Source organism: Trachurus japonicus, chromosome 19 (assembly GCF_045865225.1).
Source record: "Trachurus japonicus isolate A0001 chromosome 19, Traja_1.0".
In the NCBI taxonomy this organism is placed as follows: domain Eukaryota; kingdom Metazoa; phylum Chordata; class Actinopteri; order Carangiformes; family Carangidae; genus Trachurus; species Trachurus japonicus.
In genome coordinates, this window is record NC_140925.1 from 21453459 (window position 1) to 21473242 (window position 19784).

The 19784-nt window shown below is 45.6% G+C and overlaps 1 protein-coding gene across 7 annotated transcripts in view; it reads right to left on the bottom strand.

Moving 5' to 3' along the window:
• Window positions 1-1693: 1693 nt before the first annotated feature.
• The window catches only part of raraa (retinoic acid receptor, alpha a), a 146742-nt gene continuing 128651 nt past the window's right edge, over window positions 1694-19784 (bottom strand). For all 7 annotated transcript variants that reach the window (XM_085761704.1, XM_085761702.1, XM_085761699.1 and 4 more), the window contains 7 exons: window positions 17569-17717; window positions 10521-10662; window positions 5318-5478; window positions 5023-5199; window positions 4698-4902; window positions 4299-4457; window positions 1694-4162 (listed from right to left, as the gene is read on the bottom strand). In XM_085761704.1, coding sequence (XP_085617830.1) covers window positions 3966-4162; window positions 4299-4457; window positions 4698-4902; window positions 5023-5199; window positions 5318-5478; window positions 10521-10662; window positions 17569-17717 — 1190 coding nt within the window. In that variant the 3' untranslated portion in view covers window positions 1694-3965. The remainder of the gene's footprint in view (window positions 4163-4298; window positions 4458-4697; window positions 4903-5022; window positions 5200-5317; window positions 5479-10520; window positions 10663-17568; window positions 17718-19784) is intronic.

The following is a 19784-nucleotide window of genomic DNA, read 5'->3' on the forward strand; positions in this document are numbered from 1 at the left end:
CTATTGATCTAAACATGTAGGCTACTGTACTCTATGTGTCAACCTGCTTACGAGTGAGCTTTTACGATAAAAAGGTGTTACTTTTTTATTCAAAATATACAAAGTTTCACTATGACCTGTTAAAATCTAGGGTGAATTCACCTAATGTGGGACATTTTGTGAAATTCTGACTTCTGGTCTATATTGTGATATGAAGCAAACACTTTCAATCTACATCCTGTACCATTCTGAAATCCTTAGGTTGTGATCTAATGAAATCCAAAGAGAAAATTCTGATATCACACTCATAAAAGAAATACCATACATATTTAAATTCTGATTGCAAAATTTTCTCCGGCGATCTCCGTTCCCTAATGTGGGACAGTCATGCTCCTAATGTGGGACACTAAAAAGTCTGTTTAAAAGTCATTTTGATTTACATGATAAATGCTAGATTGCAAACCAGTGTACAATAATATCACTTATTGTCCTAGTTCTGCCTCGTCTTCTGTTAATATTATGGTTTTCTACCAATTGTGTGATGGAGGTGACTTTTTACCTTGCGCCCTGGTCAACATCCTCAGTGATCTCCCTATATTCAGTAGGCCTAATGTCTCCCCTCATCCTGTCTTTTTTCCACTGGTTGAGTTCTCTTGCTTGATTCTTTTCCTTTCTTTTCCCATTTTTTCTTTCCCTGGTTTTGTCTAATTGCCTAATTCTTCTTTTCCACTGTGATCTGAAATACATTCCTTTTAATTAATCAATAATGTGCTCTCCTTTGATTACTTCTAAACTCAAACAATTAGGTATCAAACATTATCAAAAAAGACGAGATTTAGAAACAAGAAAAAAAAAATCAGAGCCATTTAACAGTATTATGACCACTTCCAGTTATTAAATATGATTTTCTTTTGTTGTAAAATATCTAAAATAATGCATTATAACAATAAAGCCATGTAAACAACCATTGTTATTGTTCAACCTATTAGTTTTACCTGAAAAAGCACTGTCCCACATTAGGAAAAAACACCTGTCCCACTTTAGGAAGGCATGTTTCCTAAAGTGGGACAGTAGAAATTTTGATTAAAAATCAAAATATTGTGAATGGTTGCACCATATTAAGATATATTTCAATGCATCAACATATTATGAATACATTTTGACAAAAAATTGCAATAATATTGTTTTTTTTTTAAATAAATTATGGCCTTAACATTAACTTTGTCCAAACCCTAAGTAACTAGCATTTTGGTGGTGTTCCGGCTCTCCCTCACAAACCTATGATTGGACATTTGAGATGTCATATGATTTTGATAATGCAATATCACAGCTTGTGTGAGCCCACATTTACATTAACTTTATTTTGCTAGAGGAGGCGAATTCACCCAATAAGTTTTATTGTAGGCTAGATATAGATTTAGGTTGTTATTAGCATGAAAATTCTTGGCCTTGTAGTCTAGATATCCAGTAGCTGATGCAACATTGACTTTAAATACCATCAATGACCTGTTGGTGTCAGCCTCTTGGATGCTTTGTTCTTGCAACACATGAAAACATGGATTCCAGTGTTCCCAAGAAAGATAGAAATTGCCCTCTAATTTCCCCCGTCACTACTTGTTCCTATGGATTTTGAATTATGAAAACCGACTGAGGACACAGTTTGGGAGATAGTCAAAAGAAGAACACAAGTGAACAACACACACACATTTAATAATTATTAAATGTTGTTTTTATTTTTTATCTTTTTTTGTTGTTTTTTTTTTTTTCAAAGTCGCTTGATAATCTTGACAAATTGCAACATATTCCATACTTCTCAAACTGACGGTGTGTCTGTTGCTATTCCAGATTAGCTGTGGAGGGAAAAGTTGTGCGCCGTTCTGGACAGGTTAAAAGTCCTAAAATGATGAAAGCAGCTTTGACCGTACAAATAAAAAGAACACATGAACGACTCAGAGAGACTCCACACTGGCATCCTATGTCGTAAAGTTGCGGGATCAGTGTCTCTCTGCACAAGTCCTGGTCTTCCAGGCCGAACAAAAGTGAGTGATTGAAGAAAAAATTCAGGGGCTCAGTAGCAGAAGTGTGTGTGTGCATCTGTGATTGAGGGGTTAAGGGGTGCAGCACAGAACATATACAAAGAACAGGCCAAGCACAAAAAATGATTCCTTCCTGAGACATTGGCGTGTGTACAGTAATGATGGTCTAGATGACGTGTGCTAACGGTGAAGGCGTTTTGGCGTAAAGTGAGTCACAGGGTGCGAGGTTGCTCTGGATCCGGCAAAAAAGTCACATATTGGTTTCTACCACAGGGAGATTTGTGAGGACTTAAGTTGACAAACATCACATTTGGGACCTTCACTTGCCTGACCACTGAAAGAGTAGAGGGATTTCTACAGCCTAGTCTTTTCCCATCCACTACAGATAATTGATCCATTCAGAGACTACTGAGAATCACTTGTGTTTAATACAGTGTGTATGTACACCATTCTTCACATTTTATCTCTCTTTTGAAGCTGGGCTGCTGTAGCTCACTTTGAAACCGGCAAGCTACAGGTGGTGTTTTAGCTCAACCTTTTCAGAAACACCATCTCTTTCTGCTACATGGCCAAAAAGCTTTGCCCCAACTGGAGTGCTACTTTGTTATCTTCTGTAGGTAAAAACATGTGAAGGGGAGGGGGGGGGCAACGGTTGAAATTGGTTGTGAAAGCCACATTCTGAACAGCCAGTGATTGGTTAAGGGTCTGTCCAGTATTTAGTAAGACACAAAACATGAAAGAACTTCCTTCAGTAAGATGTGCTCAAAAATGTCTTTTCTTGAATCACAAACCTATGAACAAAACACATAAAAGGTATTCTTAAAAAAAAATCAGGTGAAGCCTAAAACTCTTCATAGTTTTAAAGAAATGAATACAGCTTATATACACAAACTCAAAGGCTACTTAAAATACACCTTAATAATGAATCTTCATTAATTTGATTTCTTGAAAGGACCTGTGACCGTATCATACAACCGAGTTCATACAATCATTTTTTTGCCATTCTCTTGGAAGCAAAAAAAAAAAAAAAAAATGAATAAAGGAAAACAAATCCAACCTGGAATAGTAGGTGATATTCATTGCGACTTGTTTTCTGTGCACATTTGTTTGTATGTGTGGACTTGAGAGAAATTTCAACATCTTTTGCTTTTTGTTAATTAGAAGGATGTACAAATGTGATAAAACTGAAACAATCTCTCTCAATACTCTTGATGGGTATGAAAAGATTCAAACAGTGAAGCAGTACAACAATTTCTAATCTCAGAAAACATGTCCTCATTTCAACCTGCCATTCTGTTCTGGACATGTCAATCACAATAGTTCCTTAACTTTTCTATATATATTTATATATCTTTTGTACGAAATCCTGTTTTTTTGAAGTTGGAAAAAGAGAAAAGACCCAAAGTCTATGAGGAGGAGGGGGGGTCTTTTGACAAGTCCATAGCTTGCAGTCTGCCTCAGAGTACAACAAAAAAAAGTGTCTGGTGTTTGTCAAGTCAGTCTGTATGCATTGTCCTTGTCCATATATTTGTCCCACGATGCCCCACCCCATCTCAGTTCCATTCAAAACTGGTCTCCACTGCATCCAGATTTGTTTCCATCAGTCTTGTGGAGAGGTGTGGAGAGGGGGGGAGCAGCAGTGGAGAGAGGAGTGGAGGGAGGAGGAGGAGTCATCAGCAGTGTTTACGGTGCGGTCTCTCAGAGGCATCCTGTTGTCCCGGCCCGCCCCGGCCTTACCGCCCCTCACGTCGGGACAGTGCTTCAGAGTGAGGGAAAGCAGATCGGGACGTGGGGGGTTTGTGTCATAGGAGAGGAGGAGGTCGGCTCTGCCACTCTCCAGAGTTCAGCAGTGAGAGTCAAAGTCCCCCCCCCTTCACCCCCTCCCCTTCCAGAGCGTCGAGCGAGGAGGCTGAGAGCGTCGTGAGGGTAAAATAAAAAGGTGGGCCGCTACTACGGCGATTGTGTGGCTGGACTGCTTTGGGCCGAGCTGGGGGACAGACTGGGGCTGCAGCTGCCTGGGGGGGCGCCGCTGGGCCGGCCGCCTGCAGCGCCGCTCTCCAGACCTTCCGAGTTCTCCAGCATCTCCTGGATGAGCGGGGGCATGGAGCCGGGGATCTCCATCTTCAGGGTGATGACACGCTCAGCTCCTGTAGAGTTGGTCAGAGAAAAGAAAATATAAGCCACCAAAATTCACTTTCATCAGTTTATATTTCTGCTTATATTCCAGTTTAAAGTGACAAATCTTTCTCAATTCACAAATAAGTACTGGTGGGGGCCACAGACCTTTAGCACTGATGCTTCTCAGATCAGTGATCTTCATCAGCATCTTGGGGAACATGTGTGGTTTGTGGGGCCTCCTCTTCCTCACATAAATCTTTAGCGCCTCCAGAAGAGGCTCCTGCAGGACGTCCACCTTCTCTGCCTGTTCCAGGTCCTGACGGTCTGTGGAGCATCGCACACAGAACAGAAAAAACAGGTCAATACTCTCTCGCTGTCCTGAGTATAATTCTCCACTAGGTGGCGCTCAATGACCGAGCACAGCACAGCCAGTCTGGTTCATTCCCATATTAGATATGAGACACTCAGTGCTGGTTTGAGGAAACAGTATTAAAAAGCATTTTGGCCTTTTTTTCCCCTTTTTGTTTAACTCCCAGCTGTAAAGGGCCAGTCCCACTGTCTCACCTCCACACAGCAAACAGATGGCACTGAGCAGCCCTGTCTCTGCATCGTCCATCTCCAGAGGGAGGAGCTGGTTGGCGAAGGCAAAAACCAGGTCGGTGAGGGGACCAAAGCCTGCGTTGTGCATCTGGGTTCGGTTTAGCGTGAGTCCATCTGAGAAGGTCATGGTGTCTTGCTCTGGTGTGTAGCGTGTACAGATCCGCAGTATCTGTGAACAGCACAGACAGAACAAGTTGTTTAACACTCATTTATAATAATTCATCTGCTCCTATTTTGAAAAATCCTAATTTTTTTTCCTTCAGAGAAAGAACTGGGCTGTTGTCCTTACCAGGATGTCCAGACAGGCGGCTTTGAGCAGAGTGATCTGGTCGGCGATGGTGAGCGTCGTGAAGCCGGGCAGCTGCTTAGCGAACTCCACCGTCTTTATGATGCACTTGGTGGAGAGTTCGCTAAACTTGTCCCACAGGTCCACGTCCAAGGACACACGTCGTTCTGAGCTGTTAGTCTGTGTGGGAGGACAAGGGGGGATTTGAATATTTGTAGGTGACAGCGCTCTACAGGTAACACGGGGGGGGGGGGGGGGGGGGTGAAGGGAGGCAGACTGGCGGTGTCATGCTACTGACCGTAGTGTATTTGCCCAGCTGGCAGAGAGAAGGGAAGGTATCCTGGTGCGCCTTGCGAACCCTGTCGATCATCTGCTCCGTGTCGGGACTCAGCACGTAGCTCTCCGTGCACTCCTGCTTCTTCTCGTCCTTTTTCTTCTTGTTCCGGTCGTTCCTCACTGCTGCAGGAAGACAAGGACAAGAAGACAAGGATTGTTTAGGAAAAATAAAATAAAAAAAACAAGGCTTGAAACATCAAACGGCACAATTTTTAGAATAAAGGCTGCTTGAAAGGGTTTAGCAAACTGGATACTACGTATACGTGCTACATTAGCACCACCTGACACCACCTCAAGGTAAACTGAGATCGTGATCAAAGGCAAAGTCATGAGCAGGACAGGATGTTCCTTCTGCAGCAAACACAAGCAGCAACCAGAGCTTCACTGCTCTTATCCGCCGCTAGAAGATAAATGTTGTCAGACAGCTCCATTGATGAGGGCTAGGGGTAATGGAGAGAGGGGGAGAAAAACCTTGAAATAATCTGGTGTCGTTCCCCTCTGGGCGATCCGGCTGAGAATAGTCTGCTCACCCCAAATGACAAAAAACACTAGGCAGGGTGCTTAGCATTGGAATCCCATTACAGCCTCCATCCATTTCTCCCAGAACATCCACGTTGGGGTGCAGTTTAGCTATTACTTGGGTTGTGTATGTGTGTGCTGAAGGTGGGGGTGGGTTGGGTTAGATGGGGTGCTACTTGATAAATAGTGGTGGGGGATGGAGCTATCCATAAGGCTGACAAATTGCCACAGCTTTCATTAGGGGTCCCGGCTAATCTAATAACATAATATGACAAATATCCTGCCTCTAATGGTTTTAAAAGGGCTCGGCTGCTCAGCCCATACCGGAAAAAACCTTCCAGCTTTCTCTCTCTCTGTCACACATTTCTCCCTCTCTCTCTTGGTTATACAACACACTCTCGCTCTCCTTGTCGTCCTCTCGGTTCGTTCCGTTCTCGCCGATGCACGCTATCTCTCCTTTCCAAAATTGTATTGCTTTTGCTCTAAATCATCCCCGTTTCCTAATGTCATCTCTATCATTTCTCCAATCTCTACCTCCCCTCGGGGTACCTGAATTTCCCCTTGCCGCTGACCTAAGATCAGATTTTCCTTGTCTTAATCCTAACCTTGACCATTAAGGGCCAGAGCGCTCAGGCTGATGGGAGATCAGTGTCTGTGACAGAGGGGCCTGGCCCAGGGCCAGGCAGGGATGCACTACTCGCTGCTGCTGCTCATTCATCAGCCGGCGGACAGGCCTCCCTGCCTGGGAGAACATGAAGGAAGGAGGAAGGCGGGGGCTGGAAGTCTGATGCTGCACTATGTTATTGCTAAGCACTGCTCGCCTCAACAAGAAATGAAGAAGACCCTGCTGTGCAGACAGAGCATGGCAATGCATTATTCGCCAGCACTTTATTGCTGCTCATTTGGCAGGTTAACGTAACCATAGTCACTGAAAGCACATGTGGTTAAACGTGAGGAGCGACAGATGAAAACCAGCAGAATACACACCAATCCAGGGAAAACAAGCTAATCAGCACAAAGCCTTCGACTTCCATCCGCTTTAATGAGCTAATTATGACTCTGTTGGTGAAGCAACGTCCTCTTAAACATCCATCAGCTTTTGAGGCCAGTTGTATAAAAGTGTAGTAAGCTGCCCAACATATCTGGGCCAGCGGTGCTTATGGTGCTGATTAGGAATCTGTGTCCTTTCGGCCATGAGGGGAGGGGTGCAGGCCTGCAAAACAATCGATGTCCAATTAATTCACAAATAAAAGTAGGGCATCCCTAGCGCCCAGACATTGCCCGCGCTGACAAATTGGCAGCACAATCATAAGCCGCACAACACAATTTAATGAAGTCATTAAAGAACTATTAGGCACGACTGGCGATCTGTCATGGCGAATTGCCACATGCAATAACTTGCGGAGGAGGGGGGAGTGTAGCAGGGGAGCTGAAATGAAAGAAATACTGCCTTGCTTTTTTTTTTTTCTTTATTGTGTGTGTGTGTGTGTGTGTGTGTGTGTGTGGACACAAATGTGTTTTTTGATGTTTGTGTGGGTGTTAACTTCAAGCAATGCATCTTTCAAAATGTATTATGAGAATATGAATGCTAATGGGGGAACTTGCATCCTGAATTGTCTGTGGTTACATGTACATTGCATAAAAATGATTTACAAGAGCCTGTGTGTAACGTGTACAGAATACTGTGACACACACACACACAATGAGCCATCCCTCAATCATTTGTCCGCATTGTGGATTTCAGCTGCAACGTGCAGTTAATAGACAATTTCTGTTAGTGCCTTAGTGCGTATGTATTTGTGTGTGCATGTGTGTGTTTGTGTGTACAAGACAGAGAGGTGGGCAGACAGGGATAATTCGTGTGAGGAAAATTAAAGCACTGGCAGCTCGTCCATCACACAGATTAAATTCAATGGAAAGATAAAAATGTCAATGCCCCCCCCCCTCCTCCTGCTGCTGCTCGCAGCACAGAGCCACCGTCGACAGTGATGAAACTTTCTCCCTTCCTCTGTCCTCCAGCGTCTCTCCTCCCTCCCTCCCTCCCTCCCTCCCTCCGCTCCCTCTCAACTCCTGATTTTCATTCTCACTCACACTGGGTTCAGGACTCTTCCCTTCCTCAGCCTTCATCTTGCTCCACGATCCTGCCTCTCCGGCTGATCTTATCTTCCTCTCACCCAGTTCTCCATCATTCTGTGCTACATCTTATTTTACTTTTATTACTTTTTCTATCGCTGAGTAACACCTTCCTCGAGGAACATGTGGGCGATGGTTTTGAGAGCTTTGCAAAAAAAAGGGAGGGATGATAAAGGCAGGCAAGAACTGAAGGGTGGCAGCTTCTCTGAACTGTAACATGAAAACATTGTGGGGGATTGTGCAACTGTGCCTTACCAACATCCCAAAAGAACAAGAAAAAAAAAAAAAAACTAAAATGAAGAAGTGTCAGCAGTGGGAATTAACTTTCTATAACAGAAGTGCGCTTTAAATGTGGCTCTGTATTGGAACTTCTGCTTCTCATTTTCGTTTCACATGCTACTAGGCCAGTGTTTGTGGCTTTGGCCCTTTTGAAACAGCAGAGGTAACTCTCTGTCAAATGTACATTTCAATCAGAAAATGAGTTTTACTTTGCTGTATTTTCAAACTTTGAATATTTAGAGACATGACAGGGTGAGACTATGCAGCATTCAGTCAGTAAAAAGCTAAATCATCAAGAGAAATGTCATTTTTGTAGCGAATGTGTTTATTTCTGCTTAATTTGTAGGTCTGCTTGTTAGTGCAGTATGTTTCTTTTACTGGCTAAAACCTTCACATTACTCAGATCTTGGTCATTCAGCCACACACTGTCAGGTTAGTAACTATGTGGCGCTAGCCTACACTACAGGCCTTTCCTTGTAACCCTCCACTTTGCTCTCAGAACACCCCATCACCCCCCCCTCCTTCTGATGCCATCTTGCTTGGCATTGCCACCTGGCAGCAGGCCTGGCACTGTCATCTGGAGCTGTCTGCCGGCAGACGCAAGGTCACCCAGACGTCCCCTCGGCGCTAGCAGGGGGGTCCACCTTCTGTGTGTGTGTCTGACAGAAAGAGTGTGTGGTGTTTAAGTGGAGCTGTCTGAGTGTAGTTCTCTTTAACTGTGTGTTTTTTAAATTCAAACCAGTTTGTGTCAGTCACCTTGTATGTGCATAATGTGGCTGCGTGCATGAAATTATACACAAGTGTGCATTGGTGTAAATGTGAGTGTGGGTGTGTGTATGTGTGTCCGTGTGTGTGAGAGGCAGGGAGACTCCCTGCTGAGCCCAGATGGCCGGCCTCTCCTTCCTCACCAGCCCGGACTACGTTACTTTCACTGGCCAAAGTCACTGCTGAGGACATGAGAGCGGCGCTCTGCACGCTCTGCACAAAGTGACCACAATCGGAAAAAGGAAGCACTATTAAACCAAAACCAGCTGAACAAAGGTGGGTCCAAATCCAGCCAATAATAAAATTTCCAGCACTGGAATCCTGTTAAAAAACATTTTCCTTTTTTTTTTTTTTTTCTTCTTAAGCAGTACTACTTCTTCACCACTAGATGGCTCTCCAACTCCAGTCTATTCCTCCTATTGTACGCTGGCCTGCCTCTAACCATGATTAATGGCCCCATTCAAAGGTAAGGAGCTCGGAGGATAACTTCTTTTACTGTAAACCACAGTGCTGTGGCATGGGGAGTGCTCCCTGCACTCGCTGTGCCACAAAGATGAGGTAAATAGCGCTGGGAAGACGGGAAGACGGGAGGCCGAGAGGGACGGAGCAATGGAGGCCGTGTGCATGTGTGTTAACAGACGTGAGCCTGTGAGAGGAGGAGAGCTGCTGCACTCTCTGTCAACAAATTCATGTTATTGATATACATCCTATTACTGAATATTAAACCCTATTTATGGGTCCGACTGTATCCCATACACATAACACAGCGCCTGTCTGTGTGCCTTGGAGTGTGTGGCATGTGATCAGGCTGAGGTAAAAACCCCGTTGGCCTCTGAGCTCTCTGTGGTCACACCTCTACCAATTACTTTATCAAGTCTGACTGCCTGTGTGTGGGTGTGTGTGTGTATGTGAGAGTGTGTGTTCACACAGCCCCTGGGGTGCAATGATGGGAGCAGACGCCTGCTCTTTCACTCTCGGCAGGTGAGAACATATTCATCACAGAGGCCTGCCAAGCCTGGCGACACCCTGACTGTTACTGCCAGTCTGCATCACGGCTGCCCTTTGTCTCGCTCTTCCACTGGAGATTTCTCCAACCTAAAAACGAAGACTATCAGCTAAAAGGGTAACAGCCAGTAGTAACAGCTTTCAGTTTGTTACGATCAACACCAAAGATCTGAAAATCTCCAAACTGATGGGATCTGATTGTGTATCATACCATTACTAAGTGCAGTGATCAACTAATGACAGACTGGAATCAGGGCCAGACTCATGTGCGTGCATCAGTAGCGAAAGCGTTTGCACTGTTAGTAGTGGAAATAAATGTCAACAAGTGCTTCAACTTAAGACTTCCTGCAGGGTCACAATCATGCTAACCCCTCCGGGATTAAACGGCTATGATGAAATCTGTGCTTGGCCCTAAATGCCCCGTGGCAGCGGGGCATTCTGGGTAACACGGTTTTTCGACTTACACTCCTTGGACATCCCGACTTCCAGGCACTTCTGCAGCCGACAGTACTGGCAGCGATTGCGGGTGACTTTGTTGATGATGCAGTTCTTCTCCCGGTGACACGTGTACACCATGTTCTTCTGGATGCTTCTCCGAAAGAAACCCTGTGTGACAGAAAGACGGAGAGAGGCAGACAGAGAAAGAGGAGTGAGGACAGGTTTGGGAGGAGGCGTGGGTTGGTAAAAGATGAAAAGAGGGAAACCGGACTGTCTTAGCAAACAGAGCAGCCAATTGCTGAGCAAATACAGTTGTACTGTTTGCTCTTGTGAATCCACCTGTCATACGGTTATCTGTCAACACCGCTGCTTATTTTACCTGTGGCTAAGATCTTGCTCATGTTTACAAGGTCCTTTTTCATCCAACAAGACACTGTAAACAACATGCAGGTTTGAAAGGTATTAGATTAAAACAAGGCCAAGCAGGATGGCCATATGCAGCTGCAATTAAAAGGCAATGAACTACCCAACAGTTAAGTCCTTAAAGGGTTTAACCCTTGACACAATCTGGACAGAGACTAACGGTCAGCGGAACTGCCAGCGTTTCATGAGACCGTCCACCTGTTTGGTGACACAACACAACAACGCTCTCCAAAGGGGAATCAGGTCTGGAGGCTTTTGGGGCAAAAGGCACAGGGTAACCGGGCGCCACGTAAGCATGGCCTAGTTTACGCAGCCAGAAATAAGCAAACGATCCAGGCCAAGCGCATAATATTAGAAAGAGAGCCCATTGGCTGGAAGTGATGCGTAAGAACCGAGAAGGAATCCCTGTTTACCTCGTAGCCCCCTTTTTCAATCCAACAGGATCAAAACAATGGATTTAAGAAATGTCCGAGTGTACGAGGCGGATGGAACATAATGAGCTCATCTTAGGTCACTGGGCTGAAATGATAGATCCCCGGGAAGACAAACTATGTTTTGATTGCATTAAAAAAAACATGTCTCCCAGATGAAACACACCCCTCAGTGATAATTCAAGTTCTCTACCTCCATCTTAAAGGGTCGCTCAAACAATGTTGCCAAAAATAAGATATCTGTATCAGGTCATAAATTAAATGACGAGAACAGTCTAGAACAAGCTAGCTACGCCTTGATTAAAAAAACGACAACTGGGATTTCTGATATGAAGGAAATAACTCACATGTTTTTAAACTGTTCTCTGGAATTAAGATGTTAATATAAAATTGTGCTTTGTAGCCAAGAGACCCCAATTTGTCAAATATGCCGAAGCTATTGAAGAGCCGAGCATCAACTTAGATTCTTTCATTCAGCCTCAATAAAATCAGTGTTAACCTCCGTGCCCTCACCGCTTAAACATTCCTTGTGTGTCAGAAAGATAAAAAAGAGGTTAATGCAAATCAGCCACAACTGATTGAGCACGGCTTGGGACAAATGTAATACAGGTCAATGTCAGTATTGATGTGACGCAGTGGGACATGGGCTATGTGTTGTTGTGTAGGAGAGTAGGTGGGGTCAGCTGCAGCTAGAGGGAGGTGGGGTGGAGTACGCTGTGCTGTGCTGTGCTGTGCTGTGCTGTGTTGTGTTGTGTTGTGCTGTGCTGTGCTGTGCTGTGGCGGGGTTGTGTTGTGTTGTGTTGTGTTGTGTTGTGTTGTGTTGTGTTGTGTTGTGGCGGGGTTGTGTTGTGTTGGGTTGTGTTGTGGTGGGGTTGCTGCCAGGGAGCCCCGTCCCATGCCTGAGGATTAGCTCTGCTAGCCGACAGATGGCCGGTGGACCTAAGCCCGCAATTTGTCCTTCCCCAGATCACCGGCCTCTCCTCGTGTCCCCGTCGGCCGCCGCAGAGCGGAAGTTGTGATGAACTACGAAGAGGAAGTGTGTACACTGCCATGCAGCTGTTTGAGCAAGGTGCAACCGGCGAGCGTGATGGAGCTGATTACACGTGAAGAGGAAGTGTTTGGGGCGTCAGAGGGTCACCTCGTCTAACCTTTATTCTGCCTGCGCGCCGCTCTCCGCCTCGCTGTCAGATACAAAAAGACATGATTGTTGTTGTGAAGCAGCAGACAACTGTGTGTCTGGATGTTGACTCCAGCCGCTGCTGCTGAGGGATCAAGTCTGTGTGTGAATGTATCATGTCCTCTTTGATCCGACGGTGGCCTGACCCTGACCCTGACCCTAGTGTCACCGGGGGATTTGGCCCCCTCCCTCCTGACACCACGAGGCTCAGGTGCCCTCTCACATCACCTCCTGATTGGCTGCTGCGTCTGGCTCGTGGGCCGGTTGATTGTTCCTAGCCCACCACCGCCCCCACCCCTCCTCCTCCTCTCCTCCCCTCTCCATCCCACCCTTCTTTTAGGAGTCATTGCTTCCTGCGGCCCTTAAGCCTCTTTTTGTATCACCGCTTAATCCACCCGGCGACAAGAGCCCTCAGCGGGCCTGTCAGCCACCCTGCAGTGTTCAGAGAAGATGAGAGCCGCAAGAAGAGGGAGAGGGAGGGAGGGATGGAAAAAAAGAGAGGAGCGAACAGTTACAGCAACATACGTGACCGCATGCGCCATGTGCTCCTCAATCCACAGCCTCATGCATTTATGAGCGTGTGTGAATTCTGCTTTGCTTATGTGCGAGTAGATGCTTTTATTAAGAGGGAGATAGAGGAGGGGGTCGGGGTTATAGAGTTCACAGGGAAGCTCAGGAATCCTCTCTTACGTGACTTTCACACTGTGCCCAGATTAAGAGTGCGTTCCCAGCCTCCCACTGTGTCTGTGCATGTGTGTATATGAGTGTGTGTGTGTGCCTGTGCCCCTGCCACTATTACTAAGCAGCTATTGCTTCAGCCCACGCATTGGTAAAGACGGATGCTTTGTGAGAGGGCAATCTGGAAAACGCTGCAAATAGGGGACATTCACGCGAGAAGTGGCAGTTAGGGGAGATTTGAGAAATATGGTCTCTCTCTGGCATCGTGGTGGACACCAGTAGGAGAGGCTGCCTGCCGCGCGCTGTCATGCCTCGGAGATAAAAAACATAAACATGAGGGGGTGGGCATGCAAATTTAATGTTTAGGGGGTAATATCTGCGGGGTGGGAGGGGGAGAAGTGCGATGGCGCTGAGTGTGTGCGGGCGGCAGAACTAAAAACAACAAACGAAGGAGCTGTCTCCAAGTAGCACAGCTCAACTTCCCCGCTCCTGTTTCCTCTGTTCACTGCAGCCCCCAGGAAATGCCTTTGTAGTTTGGCATGCTGCAGCAAAGCAGACGCTGCTAACCCCCGACTTACCCCAGTCTCAGATGAGGCAACCATATACATTCACATGCCTGTAGTGTTGAATTATTGAGCGTGCTATGCCAAGTCATCTCCTCTGAAGTCAGAGATACGGAGAAGGCATCCTGAATTTTTCAAATTAGCACTGCGGCTGTTGAGCGGGCAGACAGACGGCTCATGGACGGGCCGGTAGCAGCTAGATTCCTAGTTTCAGGCAACATTTCCAACGATTGATCCTAATGAACTCTTCGCTAAGCAGCAGAACAGAGTCCAGTACCGCTTATTGGGTGATTAAGATAAAGGTGATTAAGATAAAGATGAACAGCCATGGTTCATCGTTCACCTGATACACTTATCACTTGCTGTAGACACAAATACCATGGCCAGTGTTGAGGTATTCACCTACATAGCTGTATTGTATTGTATTGTATTGTATTGTATTGTATTGTATTGTCCCAAAAAGTTTCCTACTGCTACTTAATGCAACAACCTCCACCTGAACTTAAAAGCTTCTCCCACTCTAGTTAATCAGTGCATATCATTATTCTTTTGGTATGTTACTGAAGTGAATGTTTATCACTGTGCTGCTGAATGTACTTTATGCATGTGGCTTCTCATCGCTAAAAATAATCAAACTCAGCCATAATATATCTGGGGAACTAATTACATTCTGCCGAGGAGGCATGCAGAGCTTCCTGTTGGGGCTTTGGAGAAACGTTTAATGAAATTAATGCCAAAGGCTGATAGAGCAGGAGGGTTTTTTTATGATCATACCTGAGATGTAGCCATTTCATATTTCAGGATGTAGTTAGAGTGTGAGCAACTGATGCTAGTATTTGTGTATTAACTTAGTGTTTGTCATTGTCGTGAGGTAATTTGCCCTGCGTGTTGTCTGCCGGCTGATAGATTGAAACATCAGTGATCTCCCAAATGTATCAAGGCCTCAGAATGCTAATTACAGAGTCAAATCTGGCACCATTTCTGCGCTCGTCTATTGTCTGCCTTTCCTTTTTTGCGTTTCAAATGTCACATTGTTGTGTGTATGACACGCTGTAAATATGTCTTTTGTCTGGGGAAGATCTTTGGGATCAAAACAAATCAGAGTTTACAGTCAGCTCCTGACTTGAGAGTTGAAGTTTTTCAGGAATGATTGCTGACAAACTGAACCACATTTTTATACGTTAACATGTTTAACCCACAATATTATGAAACTATTTAATGGATAATATATTTTTCTTACATATTTTCTTTTTAATTTCAGTTGCATCAAATGCTATTGCTTAATCCATCATCCCTCAGTTCAGTGCCAGCTTGCTATAAGGTACAAGCTCTGCACATGGGCTGGTATAACCACAGAGCAGACTGATACACCTCTATACACAACATCACACCCACACACAAATTCTCATCAGGGGCTGTGATACAGCCTCATTATGTTCTTTACTACTCTGTTTATATAGATGGGGAGCAGCGTTAAATAGACACAATAAAAGCAGATTAGGGTTTGAAATGGCTGCAGAGTTACTGCACATCTTCACAGATTAAGGTCACTGCTTTTGAATATAAGACACATGAAGCAGCTAGTTTGGTAGCTGTGCACTGAACCAAATAGCGAACACACACACACACACACACACACACACACACACACACACACACACACACACACACACACACATGATTTAAGTGTGAGATTATGCACCAATGACACAGGCTCGTGAGACGAAATGTATAAAATTGCATAAAAACTGCGACTTGTAGAGCTGAGCGTTGAGCAAAAGGTGGAGGACAAATGCAAACTTGTAAAATTTGCCAAATGTCCTACCTACGCTGAACTGTTTCAAAACACCCAGTTGGTACATGCGTGCAAAAACCGGTTTCAAAAGACTGACCAATTATGGAAGTGGACTACAATTTCCTAAACAATTTGGTGCATCACACAAACACACACACCACAAAATATTATCTTGGCGAGGAAAACCACACACCATCTTCCTTTTTCTCTGTCACTTCTCACTCATGATTGAACTCTCTTTCTGACACACACAGACACACACACCTGAACAAAGGCACCTTCACATCAGAAACAAATATATTTTACATTTGCTGTATTAAACATCCACATCCAGGAGGCAGCAGCAGCAGCGTCAGCAGCAGCAGCAGTGTGGCTGCTCTATAAAACAGCACAGGGGTCAGCTTTTATTTACTTTGTTAACTTTTTATAAGTCACATTTGGGGAGCAGGTTAAGTTTCATAAGGCACTCGGAGGGTTTGTGTTAAAGGGCGATGCCTTTGGAAGTGTATGTGTGTGTGTGTGTGTGTGTATGTTTGTATGTGTGTGTGTGTGTGTGCTAGAGTCCCGGCTTTGCTGTAATCTCCTCCCTTTGTGCATTCTTTACTCATTTCTCCCCCCTCCTCCTCCTCCCCTCCTCCCCCCTCTGCTCTGGTGCGCTGACCGTCTTTCTTTTGGTGTCAATGAGTTCAACTGTGGCCCCTGTACCCCATCCACCTAATCTGCCGGCCCTCCAACCATTTACCCTCTTCTTTCTCTCTCTGGCTGTTCATGCATCCCAGAGCACAGTCTGCTCTCTCTCTCTTTCTCTCTTTCTCTCTGCTATCTCTCTCGCCGCAGTCCCTCTCATCTTTGTATGGTTTCGTCTGCATTTCTACATTCCCCCTGGGTTCGTGCCCTCCCCTCACTCTTTCATACTGTTGCCTCCTGCCTTCTTCTTCATTGTGGCTTTTTCTCTCTGCCCCTCTCCCTCCCTCCCTCCCTCCCTCCCTCCCCCTCTTCCCTAGACACCGCTCCTATTGCTGCACATATGGAAACACAGACCACAGAATTGGCTCTGCAGTCAATAAGTCAGAGGGTCTCGCAGGCACCTGTCACCCTCAGCAACACCCTGCCCGTCTTCATCCGACCCCTCCCCGCCTGCTGGAGCTGCTGTCAGGAGAAAAAAAAAACCTCACGATGGACGGAGGATTTACATACTCCTGTTCTATTAAGGCTCCTTAACTGTGGAAATCCTATTTGCTTAATTCAAGAATGCAGATCGCCAAGCACAGAGGGGGAAAAAAAAGAAAAAAGAAGTGGTTTCTGAAATGTGGCCATGGTGGAAGCTGCAGATATAAGTCTGTCTGTGCCTGGTGGTAACATTACATTACATTACTCCTCCTCATCCCTATCCTCTACTCAGCTTACACAACTCCACAGTCTTGTGAGCAGAGAGATAAAGACGTGCTCACTCCAACAGGAATACATGTATGCATGCACATGGCAACTATCGCCTGATAACGTGGGGGGGGACGGGGGTTATGGGGGCCTCCTCCTCCTCCTCAGCACCTGTGTAATACATGGCTGTATTGATAACAGACATGTGGCCACGTCAGCATGTAGATACGTGCAGCAACAACAACACCTGCTCGTCTGGAGGAGTTACACAAACTGGACGTGATGAGACCGATCCATCATATACATTATCTTTTCCTTTACAGTATCTCTGGGCTGAGTGTTGAAAGAGGCTTTACAGCGTGTTCAGGTCATACTGATAATTACACAACTCAACAAAGCAGCCAGTGATGTGAGTGATGTGATTTCTTTGGCCTGTTTTTTTATTTTTTTTGTAGTCCATTTAATTTCAGCATTAAAACTGAAACAACAAATGGTTGGTTCCAGATGGCGTGCCTCAGCTCTGGCTGTGAAAACCTCTATGTTCTTATTTTCCTAGTGCAAAAACCAAACGATGGTAACAAAGATTGACGAACATCTTGCTCGTATTGGCAGGTTGGGAGGAAGTCTCACCTTGCAGCCCTCGCAGGCGCTGACACCATAGTGGTACCCTGAGGACTTGTCCTGGCACACGAAGCAGGGTTTGTAGACGCGGGGCGGCGGGGGAGGCGAGGGCGGGCTTGGCACTATCTCCTCTGAGCTGGTACTCTGGGTTTCTATCGCTGCGGAGAAGGAAAAAAAAAAAAGAGCAACAAGAAGCGTTAGCCGACACATGTCTGTCAGATGGAGCGGCTGAGCGCTAATCGATAGCAGAGGGATAAACAACACAACCATATGTGTACGATGACACACAGACACACACAGGTGATGACATCTAATACAAATCACCACAAGGGGAACTAACTCACTTTCTAAAAATGTGTTTGGGAAAGAAAAAAAAAAAAAAAAAAGCTGCAAGTGTAAGGACAACTTTCTTGATCAGGCGTTTTCAGATCCGCCGCAGGAAAGACTCAGTGAAACGTCTTCAAAGAACAAACATTCTCTAATACACATGCACCTAGAGATCATCAAAGCACCAATGAAAGCAGCCTCTGTTGGATTCCCACTTACTGCTGAATTTTTGTCTGGAGAGTGTGTGTGTGTGTGTGTGTGTGTGTGTGTGTGTGTGTGTGTGTGTGGTACAGCACAGAGTTGCTTTGCAGGCACAGTTCAAAGGCAGGTTTTCTCCTCTGATACAAGGCCCGGAGTTGCGTTTTTTATTTATTTCATTTTTAAATTGTGCAGTCTTCATAAGAACCAGCGCAGTGAAATATTAAAAGACAAATAATCACATCATCATCTTCATGGGCAGCTGAGAGCAACAGACAGACGCTGCAGACGGAGCTCAACGCTCTCTCTCTGCTTCTGACCGAGAAAGACACACAACTCTGGAACTTGTTTACCCCCCGAACCAAACGCACACCCTTACATCATTCTTAATCAATATCAGGCTGATAAACAGAGAGGCTGAACACACACACACACACACACTCAGCAGCCCGAGCGCAGTGCGAGCTAATATGACAAACTGTGAGCTCTTTTTGTAGACTCCTCATGTTTTTGTGCGCTTGTACATGTTACACAAAGTGGCCGGGGATTGCGGGGCGGTAACCTGCTGCTGCCTGCATGTAATATGTATTGGACTTTGACCTCAATATCCTGCGTGTTACAAAACAAGGCTCTTTAATCAAATATAAAAACACACATTGACAGTGCAGACCTGCAGCCTGTGGCCTGTAGCTAACCGTGTATAATCCCTGTCTGCAACTGCTGCCTTTATGAGCTTATGTATAAGCAGCGTATAGTGCCTTTATGCGGATATCAATAACTCCTTTTCAGTTGCGATTAATTGCATGAACACAAAAGTGATTGTGACGTGCGTCTGCCTGGTTCAGGTCCATATTAACACAGCTCCAGTGTGTTGCCTGTGTGCATCTCCCAGCCCGCTGCTCCACCCTCATCACCCAGCATCAGCAGCTCAGAGGAGGATTGGAGAGGTTGACAAGCGGCTCAGGAGCTGCTGTGTAAATAAGCCATCTATATTTAACAGAGCAGGCTGGTTGAAGGGCCGTACTACAGCCGAAGACGCTCCACGTGACGCCAACGCCGCAGACAAACACTCTGCTCGCATCACATCCCGACGCAACCCGTACAGGTCTAAATACACAGCACGCTGGGCAACGTTTCCTCTATCTCTCTCTCTCTCACACACACACACACACACAAACGCTCGCGCTTTCCGCTCCAATTATAGTGTCTGTGTGCGGGTCTCAGCTTGCCAATCTCAGTGCGCATGCAGCAGATGGCACAGGGGAAGATTACATTCAGAACAACCAAAATAAACCAACCTGATGCCCAGATATGTTCAAGGCTTCCTGGAAAAAAAAAATAACAGACACGAGCACCTTACACCAAAGATCTGGCCACTCTGAAGCCTGCACCGTCTCCACTGTCAGCAGAGTACACACACTACACACACTACATCCAGGCGGGGGGTTTCAGATGGCAGGGACAGTTAAGCTAAACAGCAATAAAGCTCGCGTTGCAACACCCAGCACTGACACCCAATCAGGCCCGGGATATGAAGACATTACATTTATGAGGCCAGATGTCATGTGTCACTTTCACACCAGCAACAACCTTTTCAGTTCTGGGTGTAAATGAGCTGATATGGGAGTGAGAGGGTGATTAAGGGTTCAGAAAGAATTTGTTTGAATATTTTTGAAAGAAAAGAAAAAAAACATGACAGG